The 23,655-nt window shown below is 44.8% G+C and overlaps 1 protein-coding gene across 1 annotated transcript; it reads right to left on the bottom strand.

The window, feature by feature from the left end:
- Nucleotides 1–286: 286 nt before the first annotated feature.
- Nucleotides 287–22,062, bottom strand: LOC126534906 (uncharacterized). Its single transcript, XM_055071981.2, has 5 exons — nt 21,931–22,062; nt 18,115–18,300; nt 6,423–6,632; nt 5,855–6,037; nt 287–494 (listed from the first exon to the last, which is right to left on the bottom strand). The coding sequence occupies exons 1-5, from the start codon at nt 21,989–21,991 to the stop codon at nt 460–462; spliced, it is 675 nt and encodes a 224-aa protein (XP_054927956.1). The 5' UTR covers nt 21,992–22,062; the 3' UTR covers nt 287–459.
- Nucleotides 22,063–23,655: the final 1,593 nt, after the last annotated feature.

Below are 23,655 nucleotides of genomic sequence, written 5' to 3'. Positions count from 1 at the left end.
TCGATGCAGGGCTGCTCGTTTCCAGAGCCGCACTTCAGTCACTCAATTGCTGTTGCAAAATAAAGCAAAATATAAATCGCCACTATAAATATCTTGTCAGTATCGAAGAGTCACCGCACTGTCATCTCACACAGGAGAACACGGGGAACATTTTCGGAAAATATTTGTTTGAATATTTGCCTCATACAAATATTCATTACATTAAGAATGCATAAATTTATTGTTTATTATGATAAGCGATATGGGCAGTCAGTTATAATAAAATATTTCAATAAATATTATAAAGGCACGGATAATTTATTTATTTCAGCGAGCTTGTGGTATCCTCAACGCGGAAATAAAAAAAAAGTCTTTTCTGTTCGGTCATTAGGTGCAGTACATTGGTTTAACACTTGGTACAAATCACGGTACCCTTCAAGTGAAGAGTGTACATTATAACTGCTTCCTTGTTGTGGATGTTCAGCTCTTAAAGTCGCATTGCTTTATCCTGGTTTCTGAAAAAAAACAACCGTAGGAGAGAGAGAACACTTGTTAGAGACGATAGACAAATTGACGCAGAAATCATCAAATATTATTGTCAAAGTGAGTGATAGCCATATTGAGTAACCTGCTGCATATCTCTATGCCGTCATTGAATTTCGAAACCTGAGGGGTACGTAACCAGACCCAATAACTGACAATATCGCTGCCAAAACCATCGTCGAATGATAGGAAGACACAGTACATCTTGTTATATGCACTGCATCATGTTGAAACTCCGTAGCAAAGCCTCCTAACCCTAATATTCTGGCTGCAACTTCGTTGAAGCGGCTACCCATCAAGCGGCTGTGCTATACTAGGAGATGTCTCTTGCGGGAGAGGCCCCATGCATCGCTTTCACGTATTTAAGGCTACATATAATTTTGTAGGGTCGGCAAATCAGTTCTGGGGCACATACCAATATCTTTCAACTTTAACTTTCACTTTACTGTGTGTTTCTCTCTTCTTCTTTTACATAGAAGAAAACAAAATGCAAGGAAAGGAACAAAAAGCTGCAGAACAGCTTCACAGGAGCACTTCGTCCTTCTTTAGCAATCGAATACAGTGAATACAACATAGATGAATGAATTACAGTGATAGAAACATTATCCAACATACCGACATATATAGTTAAGAAATACATTTAGCTGCCCATAATATAGGCTCTTCATGCACAATCTATGAACAATTATAGATATATGCGTCATCATTTGCGCTAACAAGTGTTTAATGTGGAATATTGACAATACCCAGTCGTGCAACCAAAATGCGTAACCAGAATTTGTTACCAGAAACCAGAATTGATAACCAGAAACGTTGTTACCGGAATTTCGATCATGTATAAGAATTTACCATGATTTTTTTACAATTGCTTTCAGTGCCCTATAATTGTGTTCAGCTATGTATGAGAAATATATAACAAGTGTATTATTTTCGCTATTTTTAATAGAATCGCCTCAAATGGTAATTAGTTCGTGAGGAAAGCACCACCCGCTAATTTTCCATCCTAAATTCGTATAACACTTCCGTTGATTCAATTACGCTGCACGAATATGTGAAAGCCGCAGGGCTAGACCAAAAAATATTTTCTTACTTTCGAAGACCAGGTTATATTCCTAAAAGTGTTCTACGGGCAACTGATTAAGAACGCGAAATATTTTGGGTGTGTCTGCATCAAAGCAAGTGTTAATAATATGTCGGACGGCTTTCTTTTTTACGTGCCATCCAGATCGAAAGAGAGAATTTATTGGAACGGCAGAAATGTTTGTCTGAGCTTGCAGGCTCTGTGTATTTGGAAAAGCAAAACCACGCTGCTGTGCAGTCGTGTCACCGCAAAGCTTGATGTAGGAACTCCACCTCCTTCTCCAACTGACGGGATGCTGTTGCATATACTTCCTTCTACCCTTATGCAGAATGCTTCGTATAAGAGCTTACTTGTTTCTTTTTTCCGCTGACGGAAGTGACGTTTCACTCCGAAACGGGGGCGTCGCTAGCACCTACGACAATGATCTGCCAAATGTCCAATACCCGCAATCGCTTCTTTGTTTCACTTGTGCTCTCTCAGCCTATCGTGGAAGCACAGGCCAGTCTCACCGACGTAGTATTTTCGCCAGGAAAGTGGAACACTATAAACCATGTAGTTTCGTAGAGCGGAAACACGGCCGGGAAGAAACGGAGTCAACAGGACAGACGCTCACTTACAACTGAAGTTTTATGAAAGGTTTCCATGAGAACGGAGGGGCACAGATGCGCAGTCAGAAGGCTGATACAAAGCTCGTGCATAATCACATGCAAAAACGGTAAAAAAATGCTGACGTGAAAAGAGATACCTAATTTCTTTATCGGTTAGGGCAACTCACGGGGCAATGACACACGTGGCAGGTTGTCGCTAGTCTCCATAATTTCTCCCGGCAGTCTGTAAGTAGACTTGTTTAAAATTGTCGCATTTCTGAATAGCGGAGTACAGCCGCAGACTTTGTTGTGTGAAGTTCGGTTCATACCACACGCAACAGTCTTTAAAGACGTTGAGTGCTCCCTGAGTCTGTTGTTTATACGTTGATCCGTTTGGCCGATGTAAGCTCCATTTTTTCTCATGCGTATTTCCGCTCAACGACACTACACAATTCCCCACTTGGCCCGACAGTCTACGCAACTATAAACCGCTTGAGCTCTTGAAGCGATGAAACGCGCAGCGTGCTTCTTGGAGCAAATGGCTCTAAGGTGCCTGTTATTTACGGCAGTCGCACATCTCTCTGAAATCTGCAAAATCAATATACACATTACTACAATAACTTTACAGATTACATATACAAGTACACAGAAAGCGCGTCCATGGGAAAATGTGAGAGAGAAGTCCGACTTAAGCGCAAGCCTAATAGATGACGCGTTCCAACAGTGAGAATAAAGTTTGTCAGTTGATTGCTTCAATGCTAATCGCAGTATTGTCGACAGTCTTGCTGGGGTGGATTCAAACGGAAGTTTTTTTTTCCACAGTGAGGCGGTTAAGTGAAGTTCTACAAAGCTTTCGTGCCGCGTTGTTTTTTTCACTAATAATTCCAAATCAAACAAGAATCCCTGAGCTCACATGAAAGCGTAATTATAAATAATTTTCAAATAATATTTGCCTTGTGTGCAAGTTAATCAAATAGACGCCAACTTATTCGCGCGGTTTTAGGCTGCAATCTACAATTTTCCTTTCTCATGCCAGGCTCTACCAGCCTTACGTAGGAAGTCAGCTAGGAGCTGCAGCGGTAAAAGCTGACGTGATGCTGCAACGCAGCTCTCGTGGAAGCCATCCTTAAGAAGACCCTGCAAACAGACGCCTAGTACTTTCATAAAGAGTGAGCACTTGTTTCCACTTAGTTAGTGAGCACTTATTTACGTCAACCCTCGCACACGACCAGAGGATCTCCCATATTGCAGGCAGTACAGTCAGCCTTGAAAACACCGCAACACTACGCAAAGTATCAGCCGCAATATCTACTGCAGCTATATAAAGTGAACACGGAATTGGTGGAGGCCGAGAAAGCTTTGGCTGGCCCGCCAACACTCTCGGGTGCTTTATTTTATTCATGCTTCTTGCTACAAGCCTGCTGGAGTAGCATAATATTGAGGTGCGTGTCCCCGGACACCCTGGTGACGCTGAAAACGGCAGGAGTGTGCGTCCATAACAGTGTGGACCCTTAATGGCTGGATGCACCCTGCTAGCGACACACGCGGCGCTCTCATTGCGTGGTGGAACGTTTGTCGAATAGGCTAGCCTGCAGGGTGAATAAGAGTTTGGTACAGCCATTCCTACCTTTTGTTGCACTCTGCCAAGGCATCGGGTACGCTTGTGCAAATAAAGAGGAATTTATCCAAGCATTTACTTCCTATTGTTATCCATGCGCGGGAAATATATTTTGCCTCTTTGGGTAATACTTGTCGCAGTGCCCGTGTGCCGACACGCCAAGGACGACGAAGTCCAAGAAGGCGCGAGCAGAGTAAGCTCGTGAGGAGACAAAATATAGAGTTGGTCTTAGCATTTTAACGTAGTAGCATCGGTTTCCAGCTCCGCCGCAGTGGTGACACCGGTCCACAGAACAACGCCTTGGAGAAGATTACACCGGGTACCCATACAGCACCGAGTAAGCCGAGACCCTGGCCCCCTCTTTCACTATGGTGCCCCGACGGGAAGAAACCTTCATGCGCTGCATCCTGGAACAACCGCAGTTCCCCGAATTCTGGCGTGGTAGACCTAGCATCTGATTTTTCAGACTGCAAGGGCGCTTCTAGCTCAATAGCATCACGCTGAAGCAAGACAAGAGCCAAATAAAGGTAGCTATGCTGCCGCCAGTTCTGCGCCGTAATGTGTCACCTCTAGGTCCACAGGCTTAACACTGCGGGCCTTCGGGCTAGCCCTACCAGAACCGCCAGCACCACGACACATTCCCACTGCCAACGAGCCACAACTCCAGATACTCTCGTTCACCACAGCGCGTGCTTAGTTGAGTACTACCCTAACGGCAACTACTCTCGGTCTGTCATTTGTACAACGCTTCGCACAAGCCTGTGGTCCTTCAACCGATTTTTGTTCAGCTACCCGTGTCTCCCCGACACCGTCTTCCAAAAACGCGAGTCAGCCAAAACTGCGCCCAGGCCACATCCTTACTCACCCCGCACTTCCAAAGTCTGCTGAGCTGCCGCAGTCAACCACGCTTCACCAGGGTGACATGCTTCGTAATCAGCCCATCACAGTTAAAGCCGACATTCATGGTGTTCCGCTTCAGCGCACAGAACTTGCAACACCAAAACGCAAGCCCTTTCAAGGTTGGGGCCCGGTCACACATGGCTTCGGTGACACTGAGACTCACTCGCTGTACATTGGCATGAGCGGCACAGCAGTAGTGGCCGCCCGCGATTCGTCGTGCCTGTCTTGTCATGTGAACGACTCACCGTCAAATCACGATGTCCACCCTGACAGTTGTAAAGACGACAACTAACAGACCCGAACCAATGTCCGCAGAGTGACTACGCTGACCATGATGTGAGACCCAAGGCTCGCCGGTCATGAGGGTCAGGCACGCTTCCCCACCATTGCCGTCTTTTCTTGTGTCTAGTTAATTACTCATTCTCAAGCCGAGTTTTCCACACCACCTCAGCAACAACATGGTGCCCGGTAATGTTTTAATGAACGTATCACGGTGACCATAGACCAAAAGTCAACTCCAGCACGGCGGAGTACGCCTCAAGTAGTCTCCAGCGTGCGCTTTCAGGACCCCTCTGCGGTCGTGTCCAGCAACCAGGTCAGCTACCATACTACGCGCATTGCGACTCAGTGACGCCGACGGTACCAGCGGTGCGCGAGCTACGTACCGGGCGCATTTAGCTCACGTCGCAATACTCGACCGCATTTCGAACGCATCTTTGGTTCCAGGCGTCTCTGTCACGGTGAGGTAAGCATTGGCGACGCAACAACTGCACTGACGGCACATCTCGAGAATATGCGTTCACCTGTTTCGCATACTTCGTCCCACGAGGCCGTACAACACCCATCCGCAGCGCCATTCTCAGCCATGACCACCAGAGTGCATTGTTTAAGCATCAGTAGATTTTCGCCGTTCATTCATGCTTCGACAGAAACAACTTGTAGTCGGATAATTATTGCTTTTGTCCATCGTAGCTGTACGAGTTCACTTAACACAACACTTCTCTAGTACCCAAAGACCACAACCTTGGTAAGCCGTATTGAAGCTCGTTTAATTTCTAATATACATAGCCTATGACATGCCGTTTTCTAATGACGAGAAATAAAATCGTCGGGCAAGCTGGATAAAAATGCTTCGCATAAACTTACTTTGGCAATTCTCCATGCACTCTTCACAGGATTCAAAGAATGAACTGCGCGTTGGGCACCACCCTTCTGGCACACGGCTACAGGTGTAGAAGCCGGGATTGTTATACCACATGTCGCTGTAATCATCGCATGAACCTTTTTTTGCTCTCACTACGCACTTTGCTCTTAATGAACCTTGCTTCGCTGGAATAAGGAAAAAAAAGTGTTATAGTGTCATTCTGCTGCGCCACAACACCAAGAATCATGATTTTCTTAAATATATGGGCCACTAAAAATGCCGATAAAATATCACCTCATATGTTCGCTCTACACGAATCACATATACATTTTGGATGCCGAGTATCAGAAGGTGAAGGCGAATTTGTTCCTTACTTGGCGCCTACGCTAATGTCTTGACAATCGTAATGAATGAGCAGGAAGGCTTTTCATTGGCCGTCCAAGTATATAACCTCTTTCCTAGCAGGGAATCATGCAAGCCTGCCTGACATGTTTGTGCTACGCTGACACTACGCTTAAGCATAATTTCAAATCGCACCAGTCAAAACAGGAAATACAGGTTCGCACTTACATTTAGATCCACTGACGGGTCTTTTATTTGGTTTCTTGGGTTTTTTCGTTTTCGACGTGTAGCTTCCCTTTGAACCAATTGTCTTCGCTGGCGATTCATCACCTCTGCCTCCTTTGACAGTGCCAATTGTCTTCGCTGGCGATTCACCACCTCTGCCTCCTTTGACAGTGCCGGTGCCCGTCTCGTTCTCTTCTGGTCCTGTGATTGCGTCTAGTACACCAATAGCAAACAATTTATTTATTTTTATGTTACAATACTGCCGCTCTCAGCCGAGAGCCTAACAGACGGGCACGAACACTGTCTTTTGCGTACACAAATACACGTGTGAGCTACACAAAGAATGAAAAAGCAACGATATTCAACAAAATACAAAATATAAGGTAGATAAGCTATACAAATAGAACACTAAACAACGCAGAATAAAATGAACAACAACCGGGGCACATCATAGACAAAACGAAAACATTAAATATTTGGGAACAAGCAAGTGTATATAATATATTTTCTAAGTACTGTCAGTTTAACATAAAAAGAATAGGGAACAAGCATTAGAAGTCGTTAATAAAATCTTGTGATGAGCTCCAGCTGTGAAACGAACAGGGATAAAGAGTTTGCCGCGGTTAATGACGAGTTAAGTTCATTCCATTCTCTGATTAACCGAGGAAAGAATGAGCACCTGAATGTGTCATTAGAAAAGGAATACTCGGTTAGCGTATGCTCGTGTTGATGCCGTGTTATTCTAGATTGCGAATATGAAATGTACTGGGTGATATCAATCTTATACTGGAATTTTAGTCGACCTTGTGCTCTCGTGGATAATGTGTTGAGGCTTGAGGAAGCTAAGAGACGTGAAGGTGAGTCAGTAGAACGATATTCGCTAAGAATGAACCTTGCGGCTTTTCTTTGTACGGCTTTAAGTTTAGTTATGTTAGTTGCTGTGTAAAGAAACCCCATTCTGTTAGCATATTCTAAAATAGGTCTCACAAATGTTTTGCAGGCCAGAAGCTTAATGTTCGTTGGAGTGATCGTTAGGCATCTTTTTAGATAAAATAGCTTTCGTAGTGCAGTAGTTGTAGTATTAGTTATGTGTGTTTCCCAATTGAGGTTTGATGTCAGCGTTATCCTTAAATATTTCTGTTGCTCAACCATCGAAAGAGGCGTGCCATTAACGATATAGGTGAAATGAGAGGGTTGCTTTTTTCTTGTTAATGCCATTGCCACTGATTTATTGACGTTAATAGACATTTGCCACTGGGAGCACCGCTCGGCTAGCATTGAAAGGGAACCAGAAAGATTGAGATGGTCGTTATGGCTGTTAATTTCTTTATATATTGCGCAATCATGCGCGAAGAGTTTGATTTTGTACGCTATATTATTGGTTATATCGTTAATAAAGATCACAAATAACAGCGGCCCGAGTACCGAGCCTTGTGGTACTCCAGATGTTACAGGAACAACATCAGATGGCATATGGTCAAACGTAACAAATTGTGAGCGGTGTGTTAGAAAAGCTGTTGTCCAAGCATAAACTCCTCCCTTCCCGATGGCTTGCTCCACTTTTGCAATTGGCTTAGTGTGACTCACGCAGTCAAAAGCTTTAGATAAGTCAAGTTAAATCATGTGAATTTGAGAAAGATTAGTAATACTAAGAGCAAGGTCATGAACTACCTCTTTTAGTTGAGTGATGGTTGATAAGCTAGATGGAAAACCGTGCTGGTGAGGCGATAGGATATTTTCGCATTCTAAAAACACTGTCATGTGGTTTGGAATGATGTGTTCTAGTATTTTGCATGAAGTGCTGGTGAGAGATATGGGTCTGAGATTGGCAACATTATTTTGCCTCCTTTCTTGTGGATCGGTATTATTTTAGCCTTTTTCCAGTCGTGTAGTAGATTAGTAGATGCTAGTGACTTAAGAAACATCTGTCCCAGATATCTACTGCACCACTCAGCATATTTTTTTAAGAATTCGTTTGGAATTTCGGCAGGGCCGTTTGCTTTCTTAGGGTCAATGTTGAGGAGAAGATTGTGGATTCCGGCGTCCGGTATTATTAAGGGATGAAGTACTGAGGTACAGGATAGTGGAAGAGGGGCAAGTGTACCATTAGTCTTCCGTGAAGACTGACTTGAAGAAATCGTTGTATTTAATTGCCGTTACACTTCCTTCTTCTTCAGTTAGTTTGGTGGTTGTCGGCTCGGTGCTGCGCAGATGCTTCCAGAATTTTTGTGGGCTATTTTCTCAATGCATGAACTACATTTGTGGGCTATTTATTTTCAGTGAATGAACTACAGTGTGAGCAAAGCTATGCCGCTCTCATACGTACCATGAGCAGCCAATCACTTAGTTTGCATAACAACGAGTGAAATGGACTGCTATCAGCTGCGTCCGTATACAGCCATAATCTGGAATGTGACAGCGGTATGGGCCAAGTGTAATAATATATTTGGCTACTAAAATCTAAATCAAGACACCCTCTTCGAAATTTGGGAGGTTGCATGTTATACGTATAGTGCTATCAAAATTAGGTGCAATTGATGTTTAATGAAACAGTTCAATATAATACAGACTTTGGTGTGTTTGTGGGGCGACTGTCTCTACTGAATAAAAATATGGTATTGGAAGCTTTATTATATGTGCTGTGCAAACCTTCGCATAAACAGCAGAGAAAGAAGAGCTTTCTTTCGCTACGTTTAGCAGCCAAGACCTAACATTCATAAATTCACTTTTTATTTAGCAACGTTAGAGCACGCCAATGTTAATCGGAAATGTGTACATTCTGGAGGGAGCTCACAGAAAATTAGCTGTAAAACTCATGGAAAAATTCGTATATAAAGCTTGCAGGCTCGTATAGTTTCTGGCCATTTCCACGGTGAAACCGAAATCGAACATACCAGCGATGCGCATTACCACGCCTTACAGTTGTCACGGGGTATACAGATGATCCCAATAAAGAATGGCGCCAGGCACGGAGACACAATCTCTCCAATGCTATTCACAGTGTGTTTACAGAAGATATTCAGAGACATGGATTGGGAAGAATTGGGGATAAGAGTTAATGGAGAATACCAGGCACGTACGCAGGATTTTGTTTCGGGGGGGGGGGGGGGGGCAACCCAAGGTAACTTTTGTATGCAAATGAGGTGGAGGGCACTTTTACTAGTACAAATGTGAATAATGCTCACCATTTGCCATAAAGCCGCGTAAAGCCGCGTAAAGCCGCCAAAGAGAATTGAAATAACTTGTATCTCACAGGTACGCCTGTGAGATACACTTCCTTACTTGGCAAACAAAGAACCACATCAAATGGACTCGCAAATGAAAGGTGCGCGGGACGAACCTTGCTCAGAACAAGTTAACGAGCGAGAGTGCAAAATAAAGATTTCTAGTAACGCTTTTTGAATTAGCCCTGGAAGAACTTCAGCTAAATGTATATTTGCGCAACAGTCACAGTTCTTTTGCAACCCTTGTTTACTGCTCTACCAAGTAGCAAGACCGAGTCGAGTCGTTATTTGGGAAGTTGTGTAACGAGGCGTGGTCACCAGTCCCGTACAGCCGCGTAGAGCGCAGGACGCTGCGGTTCTAGACGTACTGCGCCCACCGCGGAAGGTTATAACCTCCCCCCCCCCGCCTTTAGCACAGCAGGGAAGTGGCTACGTTAGGCGGCTCGATTGATAACTGATAGAAGCGTAATTCAAAACACACGGAATTATTCTCCAGTTCCGGCGGCGTTTTCTCTACTTCCTTTTTAAATAAGAAGATGTTGATCCATAAATATTTTCACAAACAATTTTCGCTTTCCCTCCCTGTTTGGCTGTTGCCTTGGCTTTCTCGCTCAGTAGGTCGCTTAATTTCTCATCTCCTTGCGACTCTTGCTTCCAGTTGCCAATTTTGCCCGAAACGTGCCGTACAAAAAGGGAATAACCACACCGGGTAACGGGTGACCGTTATATTGCTTATGGGTTTAAGGGTCATTGCAGGCTCTGCTAATGAACGCTTTTTCGCAACATTTTATTTTCCACCTTATCTAACTCATGTCGTGGATATATGGTTCCGAGGATCTGCCAGTGTCGCGGCGAGATGTCACTCGAGGAAATAATGAAGCAAAAGGTAAACGCAACTGGCGTTTTCTCCGGCCACAACTCATTCCACGAGCATACAGACCAGCTGACTAGGAACCGGATCCCTTTCCTGGCCCCTGGATTAGTATAAACAAAGAACATTGAACTAACGTAGCAACAGGGATCCGCGTGATCGCGGAATCGATGGTGACAGAAAAATTGTCATAAAAATTGTTACAGCGCAATCACATGCAACCACAAGTGAGAAGGACGGGACACAAGCGCTGCTTTCTCGCTGGCTTTGTGTCCAACGCTTGTGTCCCGTCCTTCTTACTTGTGGTTGCATGTGATTGCGCTGTAACAATTTTTATATCAAGTATGCACCAACTCGCCCAGAAAGAAGTTTTAAAGAAAAATTGTGTTGGGCATTATAAATAAATAAAAATATTTTAATTAAAACAATAAATAGATGGTGCAATAGATCGTGACAACTGAATTCATCTTGAGTTCATCGTGCAGGCACCGAATCGATGACAAAACTGGCCTCCACACCCCAGGAGATGCTGATAACTACCGCCCTCCAAAAGGAGTGAAAAAATTGACAAATATTCCACTCCGTGAAGATGGAATGGCAGCGAAAGCTGACGACAGTCAATGCTCTCAAACGAAAAGCAAATCCGCTGCCGGTCGAATCACATCCGCTGCCGGTGGGCCTGAATATAGTGATATATCGGGCCGACCCGCGGCGGAGTGAAGCAAGCGTTAAGCACGCCGCATACGTGGCTCCATCCCGAAGGTAGTGCAGGTAAAGCAGGCATCAAGAACTCCCCATACGTAGGCCGACCCCGAAGATATTCAAATACCGGGCTCAGCCGCGGCGGGGATGAAGCAGGCGTTAAGCGCTCTCCCCACGTGACTCCATCCCGAAGGTAGTGCAATGCGGGGCCGAGACGCGGTGCAGGTAAAGCAGGCATTAAGAAGTCCCCATACGTGGGCCGATCCCGAAGATATTGCAATACCGGGCCCACCCGCGGCGGGGGGTGAAGCAGGCGTTAAGCGCTCCCCACATGTGGATCCATCCCGAAGGTAGTGAAATCCCGGCCCGACCCGCGGTGGAGGTGAATAAGAACTCCCCATACGTAGGCCGATCCCGAAGATATTGCAATACCGGGCCCACCCGCGGCGGGGGTGAAGCAGGCGTTAAGCGCTCCCCACACGTGGGTCCATCCCGAAGTGCAATGCCTAGCCGACCCGCGGTGGAGGTGAAGCAGGCATTAAGAACTCTCCATACGTAGGCCGATGCCGGTGATATTGCAATACCGGGCCCACCCGTGGCGGGGGTGAAGCAGGCGTTAAGCGCTCCCCACAGGTGGATCCATCCCGAAGGTTGTGCAATGCCGGGCCGACCCGCGGTGGAGCTGAAGCAGGCATTAAGAACTCCCCATATGTCCCCATAACCCGAAGATACCGAAGGGCGCGTTATAGGTTCCCGAGTCCACAGGGGTATGTGCCATTGATCTTGGACCCTTTTGCACTATCACCAGGATCGGTCCACATCATGATTTTTTCTGTTAACGGATGCCGAAAAAAAACTACGGAACTTAGTCATACACTGCTTTCGCTGTAAAAGGCAGCAGTGTTGACCGCCGAGTAGATTGATTTGTGAAAGCTTTAGGAATATGCGTGAGGAGTGGTGCCTTGGGCGGATAAGGGGGGGGGGGGGAGGTATGCCGCTTAATTTCGGGGGGGGGGGGGGCGGGCCCCCCCGGCCCCCCCCCCCCCTTGGGTACGTGCCTGGAGAATACCTTAGTAACTTGTGATTCGCTGATGATATTGCGTTGCTCAGCAACTCAGGGGACCAATTGCAATGCATTCTCATTGACCTGGAGAGGGAAAGCAGAAGGATAGGTCTAAAAATTAATTTGCAGAAAACTAAAGTAATGCTTAACAGTCTCGGAAGAGAGCAGCAGTTTACTATAGGTAGCGAGGCACTGGAAGTGGTAAGGGAATACATCTACTTAGGGTAGGTAGTGACCGCGAATCCGGATCATGAGACTGAAATAATCAGAAGAATAAGAATGGGCAGGGGTGCGTTAGGCAGGCATTCTCAGATCATGAACAGCAGGTTGCCATTTTCCCTGAAGATAAAAGTGTATAACAGCTGTGTCTTCCCAGTACTCACCTACGGGGCAGGTACCTGGAGGCTTACGAAAAGGGTTCTACTTAAATTGAGGACGACGCAACGTGCTATGGAAACAAGAATGATGGGTGTAACGTTAACGGATAAGAAAAGAGCAGATTCGGTGAGGGAACGCGCTAATGACATCTTAGTTGAAATGAAAAAAAAAAAGAAAAAGAAATGGGCATAGGCAGGACATGTAATGAGAAGGGAAGATAACCGATGGTCTTTGAGGATTACGAAATGGATTCCCAGAAAAGGCAAGCGTAGCAGGGAGCGGCGGAATGTTAGGTTGGCGGATGAGATTAAGAGATTTGCAGGAACAAAATGGCCACAATTAGCACATGACTGGTGTAGTTGGAGAAGTATGGGAGAGCCTTTGCCCTGCAGTGAGCCTAACCAGGCTGATGATGATGATGATTATAATGATGATGATGACGATGACGATGATGAATATGATACACATAAGTCATGTGGTTGTGCCATGCGCTTGAGTCATGTAGTGGAGTCATGTGAAGGTTAGTCAGGTGATATGTTATATTCTGCGCAGCGGCGGTTGCAGCACCCTGTTGATCTACGTGAGGTGATTTTGGATAATGTTCAGTGCTTTGTTAGCGTTGTCGTCCAAAAAGTGAAAACGAAAATGATTTGTGGTGGTCGATAACTTAGTCACGTATGACTGTGCATCGTGGGCTCCTATTTTTTTTCGTCGAGGGCTGTTCGTCACGCCAAGGTTACACAGAATTGTGAGTATCCATGACGTGGATTTTACTGGGGAAATCACTTTAAGGCAAAGTAACGTACGCCCCTGAAGAACTGAGTTTAGGCATCTCATCCAAACTGAGCCGCAACCTTTTGCATGAGTGGGCCTTCGATAAGTTTTAACATCCGCTTTCTCATATTCTTTCTATTAGGTACAAACGTTAAATGAACTTTGGAGGCCTTATGCTGATAAATAAGATTTTCATTCAGAATTCCAGAGGAAGTTGCCTGCTGCGCGCAGTTGTTGCGGATCTTGTACAAAAAAAAAGACATTTCTAATCGTATCGGATCCTGTATTTTTATTCCTTAGAGGGAGTCGTCCCTGAAACATCCGCTATTACCATATCTTTGTACGTCATATGTACGAGCCTTTCTCGATGTACTGTATCTAAGGATATTGCGTCGTGATATGTAGCCTGATTATCAAGAACGAACTTACGCTAACGAAGACAGTTTTGTATATTCCACAATTTTGCTATATGAACCGAGCTAGCGATACAGATTGAGTGATTCTTGGGCAAGGTGTTTTTTTATTCTGTGTGCGCTGCCATGTGGACGTTAAGCGGGCGACACACATGCTGTCCCTATGTGAAAAAGCTGGCAAACAGCTGTGTGCGCGTCCTATAAATAGTGCACAAAAACACACGTAGTTGAACTGGCATGGTGATTTTTTTTTATGATTTTGCGTCATCGCCTTCCACCATCATTTTATGTCTGCGAGAAAAGTCGATCGCCGGCGGGTTCACAAGACAATGTTGTTTTCTACACGAAGAATGTAGCCGCGAGCTTTCGTGAGAAGGATGAGTAATATATTTTTGTCCAGCTGTTCCGCAAAAGCAAGTGCAGATATATTCAGGGGGACATTGCAGTCCGACGACTGTTGCAAATGTGCATTATTCTCTTCACGTCTTGCCGACAAAACTTGGGAAGACATTTCCAAGAGATATAGGAAACAGCGGGTTTGTGGCGTTCTAGTGCTGCTGCCGAAGAGAGACAACGCACGTTAGAGACATTCCACGCGGTTTGCAGTTTGCAGCCACCGTCTCTGTAGCAGACGACTGCAGAAGAATGCTGTATTTTTGTCAGTGATATACGCTTATGAAATAAAATGGTATGCAAGCGCCCATGTGCTCAATGCTTTCATTTAAATGCCAGTCACACCTCCTCAATGCCAGACTCCTCATACTTTATATGAAAATATGACTGTCTACACTACATTGCTAACATGACCCTACTACGGAGTTCCCATGATGCTATCCCTGGTAGCTATGGCGTGTACAGATGAAGCACCATCTTGCTTATGTTCGTATATGTCATTTGGAGCAAAACACGCCGAAACACGATCGCTTCTTTTTATCGCGTCCGTACTACAGCGTCGGATATTAAGTTCGTTATCCGCAGATGCACATCACGCTGGCCAATCATCGCAAGCTGCCAGAGGCTGACGATGTTTGTAAATGCATGGTCTAATAGGTCGCGCGTGTCAGCTTTAATCGCAGCACGAACCTAAACGCAAAAAAGTGGGCACAGCAAACGTAAATGTGGTATTCGCGATGGCTATACTAGTCAGGATTTGTCTTTTTACGAATGTTTGAGAAACAAGTTTTATATTCAAGTCAGGAAGAATGTTCAGCGACATACAGTGTAGGGCGAGATTTCGATTGTCCACCAATTGAATAGTCCCCTGCGCATTCGGGGCAGACGACAGTGACCTGCTTAGCAAGTCCGTGACCACGCGATTAGAGAAAATTAACAGCCGAACAATATTTATGTGCAACCCCTAATGAAGCTCAAGCTATTATCTGAACGTCAGGGAAACCTGATCAATTTGGCTGAACTCGTGGAGACGAGAAAACTACCTAGATAAATCGTATTTGGCCTCAGAATATTATCCCCTTAAGTCTTGAAGTCGATTTCACATCAAAGCAACTTAAGATCACTTGTTACCATTTATCTCTGACCACGATGACCATATACTGGTATGAATAAAACAGTGAAATAATAATTCATAAAAATTGAGAAGTATAATAAATAATTAATTAGTAATTCATTCGGTGAACTATCGACAGGTGAAAACTTGTTCCAGCGTATTAAAAACGCTGCTATGGGCTCTACATTAGGCTTGCTACTTTTCAGTGACAGTTTTAGCATCAAATTCAGCGTTTCAAAAATGATACGCTGGGCCTTGTGGGGTTTCTGATTGCCTGAAGTAAGTACGCCCCTTTCACAGTCGCAGATAATCGTACCTCGGGGTAGCTCCGTGGCTGTGGTGTTACAATGCTCAGGACGACGTTGCAAGGGTGATCACAGCGGCGGCGGCTGCATGCTAAGGAGGGTGCAGCAATGCAAACAAAGCTCACGTACCGTGCGCATTGTTTGCACGTTAACCGACTACCGATGGTCGAAAGGATCGGCGAGCTCCCACTACGGCATGCTTTATAATCTGTTCGTCGTGTTCCAAGGTAAATTGCAACAATTCTGCTAGTGATTTTTCATATTAATTAAGGGGTTTTACGTGGCAAAACCACTTTATGATTATGAGGCATGCCGTAGTGAAGGACTCCGGAAATTTCGACCACCTGGGGCTCTTTAACGTGCACTTAAGTCTCAGTACACGGGTGTTTTCGCCCCCATGAAAATACGGCTGCCGTCGCCGGGATTCGACCCCGCGCCCTCGTGCTCAGCAGCCCGACACCATAGCCACTGAGCAACCACGGCGGGTATTTCTGCTACTCCTACAATTCCTGCTTTTTAAACAAAATATTGCACGCTACACACACATTGTCAATTCCTCAAAAATATCAAAACGGTTTAGTGGTTTTTAAGATATGATCACCGCCCTTAATTTGTAAGTCTGTAACATTGACTTACGCCTGTCCCAGCTATCATTAACTAAATGCTTGGAATATGTTTTAGTGCAACCTTTTGGAGATATTTGTGATACTATATTTCAGTTTTCAACAACACATATCACCATTTATTGGAGTTATGAAAGCAATATGAGGACCTTGTTCGTATACATACAAGCACCGGGTAAAACAACAATATTGGGACCGAAAATAGCAACATGTAGGACCATGTAGCAGTATACCAATGTAACAATTGAGTTATGAATCATTTCAGCAATGTAATGGGAATTGGTGGTTAAATGTGCTCAAAAAGCTTGCTAAACAGATCTGCCTTTCTACTTGGGTCACATCAATTGTAATTTGCAATATTAGTTCTTTGATAGGTATGTTAATGCTGCGAAGATCTTCCACACAGATAAAAAATTCCTTGACAATTTAGGAATTAAATGCATTAGCGTTAAATCACCGCTTTTTCAGGTCCCGGATACGTAATTTAAACATGTTCACCCCTTTGCAAAGTGCTGATTAGGAGTTCCCACCTATGCCAAGTGACCAGCTTCTCACATCTCAGACAAATACACTTTTTTACCCTTTCGCGCATCTTATGTTGAAGTAATCATAAAAAATAAACGTCTAATTTATTCAGAATCTACGAAAAACGTTTAAGCGTCCCTATAGATGGACATGGAAATCCGAATGCCTGAACCACTAAACTCTAAAAGCCATTTCCCGTATACAATAGGACTCCTTATTTCCGCTGATATTCTACGGTGTTTCAGTAAAAATGGAAAACAATAATTCAAATTTTGAAGGCAGCCGCAATGAGGCTACGTTAACCTTTCTCATAATATTACCACTTCAGTGCATTACGCGTCGATATTCTGACCTTAATTTTCTGAAGCCCTATTCCTGCCTCTGCGTACCAGGTGCTAAATAATGCACACTGTACTGGTCACTGTATCATTTAACGTAGCCTTAGCTTGACAATAACCCCGCCATGATTACTATGTACACCAGTGCAACATTTGGCTACGAATGATATTGAGCATTTTCTATATGTGGGTATAAGTGATCGCTTCTCTGTATATTCCATATTATTTGCGTACTCTACTACGTTAAGCACACTTCTTAATCTCCTTCACGTCCCTTTATCTATGTATTGCAAATTTGCCGCGAGAACAGAAAAGCCGCACGGTCAACATTTAGCCTAGAATTGTAAGATTCTGAATTTTTGGCTAGAAATTTTTAAATAAGCGTCTCATGTTCGCGACATATCCGCATTTGCTGCACTCTATACAGACTGCACGTTGTTGTGCTGGCAGGGAATTTTATAAGGTGTGGCGCACGTTTTTCGTGACATACTGGAACGATTGTAATGAATGATCACGTGGGGTATAATAGGTATAATGTGGTACATACATGTGGTCAATGTGTATAATGAATGGCCACATGTGTTTGCATGTTAGGGTGAGATGACACTGTAAAAGGTATGTTGGCCCGATGAGGCTGCAGAATTATTTCAATAAGTGCTATAGCAGTCATAAAAAAGGAACTCATTCGGACACAAATGTGATATCTTACTCGCACTTAAGTGAGTATTTAGTGAATGCGAAGCCTATCATCTACCAATGTTATGCGACGGGAAAAATGGCGCTGGGCTGTATTTACAGGAACAGACTAAATCATCGATACCTCATAATTCAGCCTTTGAACATGCACCTACCGTTACAAACACTGCCCCAAGAAAAATAACTGACATACAGTAACAGATAGTCAAGTTCCAGTTCGTAAGAAACAATGCCTTACAGACCACACCTTGCACAGATAATTGAAACCCGGCTTACTCGCGCAAGTCGTTTTGCATGTTGTTTCGTCGTCAAAGATGTTTTCATTCCTCGGACAGTCGCCGTACTTGAAATTTTCGCATTTTTTTTCCTTTTTATTATAAAACCACTTGTCAGTCGGACTATCGCAATCTTCAACATCACTGGGCATCGATGAACATTTTAGAGATATTGACACTGTTTCACCTGTAATGGAACAAGATGTTTATGAGTTGATTACTTAACAGCACAGCTGACCGATATGCACTTCTTCTTTACCGTTAGGCAGGAACACTTTGTTCAATATATTTGAAATGCCTGATCACTGCGCACTCGTACACCATCGGAAAGGTAGCCAATACCCAGCCGTCTACCGTGAATTTGTTTTTCTTGCTTCAGGGCAGGCGGACTAGCATATAAACTTTCTTAATAGTCGGATTGTTTCTAGATTATTATGAAATAAAATGGTTACTCTTTCCTGCGCCCTTGAGTCTCTCTATGTAACCAACCACTTTGAGGTCTTCATTTGTATTCGATCCACCTGCTGGTAATCCAGACCATCACTAATACTTTTTTCCTAATTATTTAAGTGTAGCTACTACGCTTGTTCTATTTGTTGGCCTTTTACAGTGCTTGATATAGCAGAATAATTGGCAATTGGCACATTTTAGAGTCCTAAGTGGACAAGTCCCTAGCACACCAATACTCTTACTACGTTATTTCCCTGGAATGAGAGAGATAAGCAGAGAAATAATTTTTATAAAAGTTTTCTTGAAATTGCTGCCATAAGTTGCCATATGCTATCTCTAATACGCCTCTCATTTATCATTTATCCCAAACAGGACTAAAACAATATTAAATTTGGCCTGTTCAAAAAGTATGTTGCGCCTTGTTATGCTCTTAGGAAGGATATTATTATTTCAAGGCCCAACGACTTGTGTCAAGACAGCACCCATCTACTGTCCTAGAAATAAAAAAAAAGATATCAAAAAGTCCCAGTTTCGCCGGAAAGGCGATTGGGGTAGCATATTAGTGAACAGCTATACAAAGTGAAGTAGTTTTATTGGCCTGTTTAAACTTGTAAAAGTGGGCGTACTAAACAAATTAACCAGCATGACGTCATGCGCGCACAAGCAAACCTGAACACACCTCACTCGATGTCCGCGGAAACTCGCTGTCAAGACGCTGAGGTGAGGAAGCGTGGCCGCAGCAGTGAGCAAATCGACCTTCGTGCTGCGTCTCACATCAATGCGAACTATGCCGCGAAAACACAGCGCCCGGCAGACTCTGTCGCCGTCGCAGATGACCTTCAAGATACCACGGCCAAGGCGAGCTTGCGCGGCCGTCCGACCCACCTGGACGCGCCCTCCTCCCTACCCTCCCCCGGAGCGTTGCGCGCGACGGAAAACGGCGCGCCTTCTACCCGCTATCCTGCCTTGCGGGTGCGATACTGATCTCCGAGCTCCAGCTCACCATTGCAGGCTTTCTCTCGCATATACCGCATACGGCACGCGATGACTACGTTATGGCCCTTGTACTTTATACAGAACCTCACGGCGACGCCAATGGCCACGGCAACGTCGATGGCAGGACTGTGCCTCGACTGCCCATATAATTGCTATCACAGTCAAACATATGAACTCATCATTGTTGTTGGTTCAGTCGAATGTAATATCTGTGAGATGCTCGCAAGCTATCGTTGTCGCGTCGGGATTGCAAGATTAGTCTAAAGGGAAAGCAATGTGCGTATGGAAATGCTGCAGTAAAAAAGTGATAACTGTGGTGTGACTGTCGCTGCAAGATTACGAGCATTGTGCCACTGACAGAATGCAAAACAACTGCACAGCAATTCCAACAAGCACAGCGTATTGTGGACGCACATTGCTAAGCATCAGGGGTACATGGTGTAACGACGCAATTAAAAGCACTAGCGAGCTGCATATGCGGAATAAAGAGGTGTTCATGAATGTATCTTTTTTTTAGACACACGTGTGAGTAATATAATCGAGTAAGTGCAGGTTCAACGGAAAGGAGACGACGACGCTCGCTACTCACACTTTATTGCTAAGCGCTCATATCTTCCTTCATTTTTTGCAAGATGTGAATTTTAGAAATACTTTAAACAATACTGATCAATAGATGCAACCGCTTTCCGAAGAGAATGTAGGCTCGTGGAGGCGATGTTCAGGGGAAGTGCGCGTAAACGACTTTGGTCTTATAAAAGTAGTTACAGCTACCAGCAGCGCCTCCTGGCTTGTGGCAAGAAAAGAATATATGAAGTAGGCGCGCCCACTTTGCTGTGTTGCCATAAGTGACCGTAGGACATTAGGCTAAAATAGCCGCTAGTTTGGCGTCTCATAAAAAATTTTCGCTTCTGGACTTCCTATTCCCTTTGCGTGAACAAGCACAGGAGGGTTGCCACGGAGCAGTGCATGTACCTTTGCGATTCTGCAAGCTATGCACGTACGTCTGCGGATTCGTTGCAAACGTACGTATATTCCTGTTCTCTGCTGCCAGTCCCCAAAGGGCCACCTATACATAGTATAACATACATACGCACACATCAAAGCTAAGAGAAACGGAAGGGTCGCTAAACAAAGAAAAAAGAAAGTGAGGCACGAGAATTCGCGCGACGGCATGACAACTGTACTGCCACATGCGGTTGCGTGTGCATTACATGCGCTGTTCTAGTCCTAGGTTGTTAACCGGATAACATTATACCGTCCTCAGGAAGATCTTCTGTAGCGTCGACGACACATTACACGACACGTTACAGTGTCGACACGTTACAGTGACGGCACGTTACCGTGTCGCAAGCAATTTTTACACACGGTTGATCATACCTCACCTCTTGTTGGACGTCTACGTACATTGATAGCACATTTTGAATGGCCTGGGCGGTACAAAGCTCGCGTAATCGGGTTAAGATGACCTGTGGTGCTTACACTCAACGGTAGCATTTTAAGTACCATTACACGTAGCATTGCGCGTATTGGTGATCCTTATATAGCCTTCCTTTGAGGCAGTCGTAAAGCTGCCTTTCTTAGGCTATCATCTACGACTAGCCCAGATGGCATTACTTATGCTCTTCGGCGCACGCAAGAAAGGATGTCGCCGCACAAGTCGTAGGGCACTACAGGAACATTGGCTCTGTGGTTGCGCATTAAAGATTGCCTGTATAAGAAGCCTCTGACAAGGCAAATCTAACGCAGCCTACAAGCACCGTGTCAAGGAAGAGCCTATCCGGCATTTGAAAGGATAAGTGAGGGGATGAATTGTTCAGTCTGGTCGTTGCCGCGACACCAAATGAGACTTGGCTACTGGCCCCGATAAAACCCGTTTTATGCTCGGCATCTAAGCGCCAGGTTTTACTTGCGCTTTCGAAAGCCTGCGAATAATTTTGTTCTTGCCAGATTTGCGCACAGTTGTCAATTAAGTAATTATTGCAGCAGCAGGCTACACGAGCAAGAGTCCCAGCCCCCTTTGATTAGTTTATTTTTCCAAAATCACACCAGGAACCGTTGCAAAAAGTGGAGCTTTTTCGTAAAACCCGATCGACAGTAGGAAATGCACAGTTGCAGCTGTCAGTCAAGCCTGACCATTTCTTTAGAGCAGTTATTTGCTTAAAGCGCCAGCTCATAATCAAAGTAAACATGCTGCAAAATGGGAACGTTGCAGCTTTCACAGTAGTATGTGGCAAATGTATTTATCTTAAGGTATTGCCCTTGCACTGAGTTGAAATGGCGATAATCTTTTTTTATATTTACACGATGAATTTAGAATAAAGAAAACGTTAGATAGCAAAGGCATATGCGACATGTTATTATTTGCGCTTACCATCCCTTGGTGTGAAGCAAACGATACAGTATGTAAGGAGAGTAAACAGCAACATCGCCATGGCTGGAGAATTGTCTAAAACACCCCTCTCTTGGAAGACGCAGCTGTCGTTACTGGAAGATGTTTTTCTATTACCTCTGCGTACCGTGAGACACTTGCCTTTATTGCACATGTAGTATCTTGTGCAATCCCAAGCAAAGATATCTGCTTTGCGAGGGAATATTCTTACAGCAGGTGCAATGGTGACACCTTGTCACTATTGTAATCAATGTGATCTCGCATTCGACACAAAGAAAGAATCAGTGTTCTATAGCAGGATCCCCTTGCTATTCTGTGTTGAGGCCTCTCGGTGGCGTGTTGGCGCAGAATCATGGCAAGCTAAGATGGAAATTCTTCGAGCAAGCATTGCGAAAACCAGGAAGCAAGAAGTGTGACAAACGGCTACAAGCTGTGTCATTTGGCTGGGCATGATGTGGGAGATTCTTGACATGGTAGAATGAAAACTGCAGGAGATTGAGTTGTGTAGTACCTTGGAGTGGGGAAGTTTACATGGTTTTAAAGGGAAAAGCTTGTGTAGCATCGGTGAAGCTGCTTTACCGCTGAGCAACACAGACCTGCGAAGGCGGCACACAAAATAAACAAAATATAGGAGGATTCGTGTGTCCTCGGTTCGTTTTCATTCGTTTGTCATGCGTTTGTCATGCGTTTTCGTCTATTTTATTGAGTCCATTTTTAAGTAAGCTGACAGAAGTTTATCTTGGGGAACCTCCTCGCGCAACGTATCCTGACCAGAGCATCTGGCTGCTGTGCTGAGGGACGTGGTTTGGAAAGCCACCATCAAACGTATGCTTTTTAATCAGAACTTGTACTCGCCTGACAACCAATAACGGCGACAAAACGCCAAGCTGCCGGGGAAATAGGGAATAAAGGTTTCCTCTAAAGTGCCGGCTCGTATCATTTTAAGGGCTCAGCTGGCTTGTTTATTTGAGGCTACACTCTGACAACGTATGCACCGCTCCATGCTCTCTGTCGTTTTTCTTTTCTTTTTGGCATGGTGTCTGGCGTTCAGGCTTCGCCACGCAAGCCGCCACCTACACCAATTGTGTTACGACAAATTCAGCACACGCGCTCTGCCGAAGAAGCTCCTGTCAGTGTTCGGTATTGCATGCTTATCCATTTCGACGGAGCCTACCAGTAAGAACAAGCCATGCCTTCTGCGAAACTAGGAGAGGTACAACAACATCTGTGCAGTCTAACGTCAAGGCAGAAAATTTTCTTTGGCCGTGGGCGTCTGCCGGCGAAAGCATCTGCTGCATTATGGATTGCGGTTGTAGTGCCAAGGCATAGAATATGTTGGGCTTTCAGTGTTCACGCGCCAGACGTCATCACAACTTTTATAGAATCCTCGCTCACCGGAAAGCGCACTGCCAGCCCACATTGGCGGAGCGGGCGCGAGTTCGTGCTGCCCGCGCATTTGTGATACGAATGCGAGTGCATGGTGTAGCTGTAATTATGTAACTGGTTCTGGCTGGCACATTTTAAGGCATGTGGTACGCGGCAATATAACCGTCGGTGTGTACGGTATTGACCATGCTACCCGATTCTCTGCGCCTTCAGGTGAAGGGTGGTGTTGCCAAAGGCAAGAACGGCTCACTGGACGGAAACCGTACAGTTGCTGTGTACTGGTATCAACCGGGGCAATGAATAAAAAGGTGCCGAGGTAAA

This window comes from Dermacentor andersoni, chromosome 7 (genome assembly GCF_023375885.2).
Source record: "Dermacentor andersoni chromosome 7, qqDerAnde1_hic_scaffold, whole genome shotgun sequence".
Lineage (NCBI taxonomy): Eukaryota > Metazoa > Arthropoda > Arachnida > Ixodida > Ixodidae > Dermacentor > Dermacentor andersoni.
This window is presented reverse-complemented; position numbering and strand designations above follow the sequence as displayed.

Excerpts from the sequence above, each read along its gene's own strand:
- LOC126534906 (XM_055071981.2), bottom strand. The coding sequence starts at position 21,991 with ATGGCGATGTTGCTGTTTACTCTCCTTACATACTGTATCGTTTGCTTC. Across the intron at positions 6,038-6,422 it reads ACCCGTCAGTGGATCTAAAT|CGAAGCAAGGTTCATTAAGA; the intron begins GTAAGTGCGAAC and ends TCCTTATTCCAG. Across the intron at positions 495-5,854 it reads GTGCATGGAGAATTGCCAAA|AAACCAGGATAAAGCAATGC; the intron begins GTAAGTTTATGC and ends GTTTTTTTTCAG.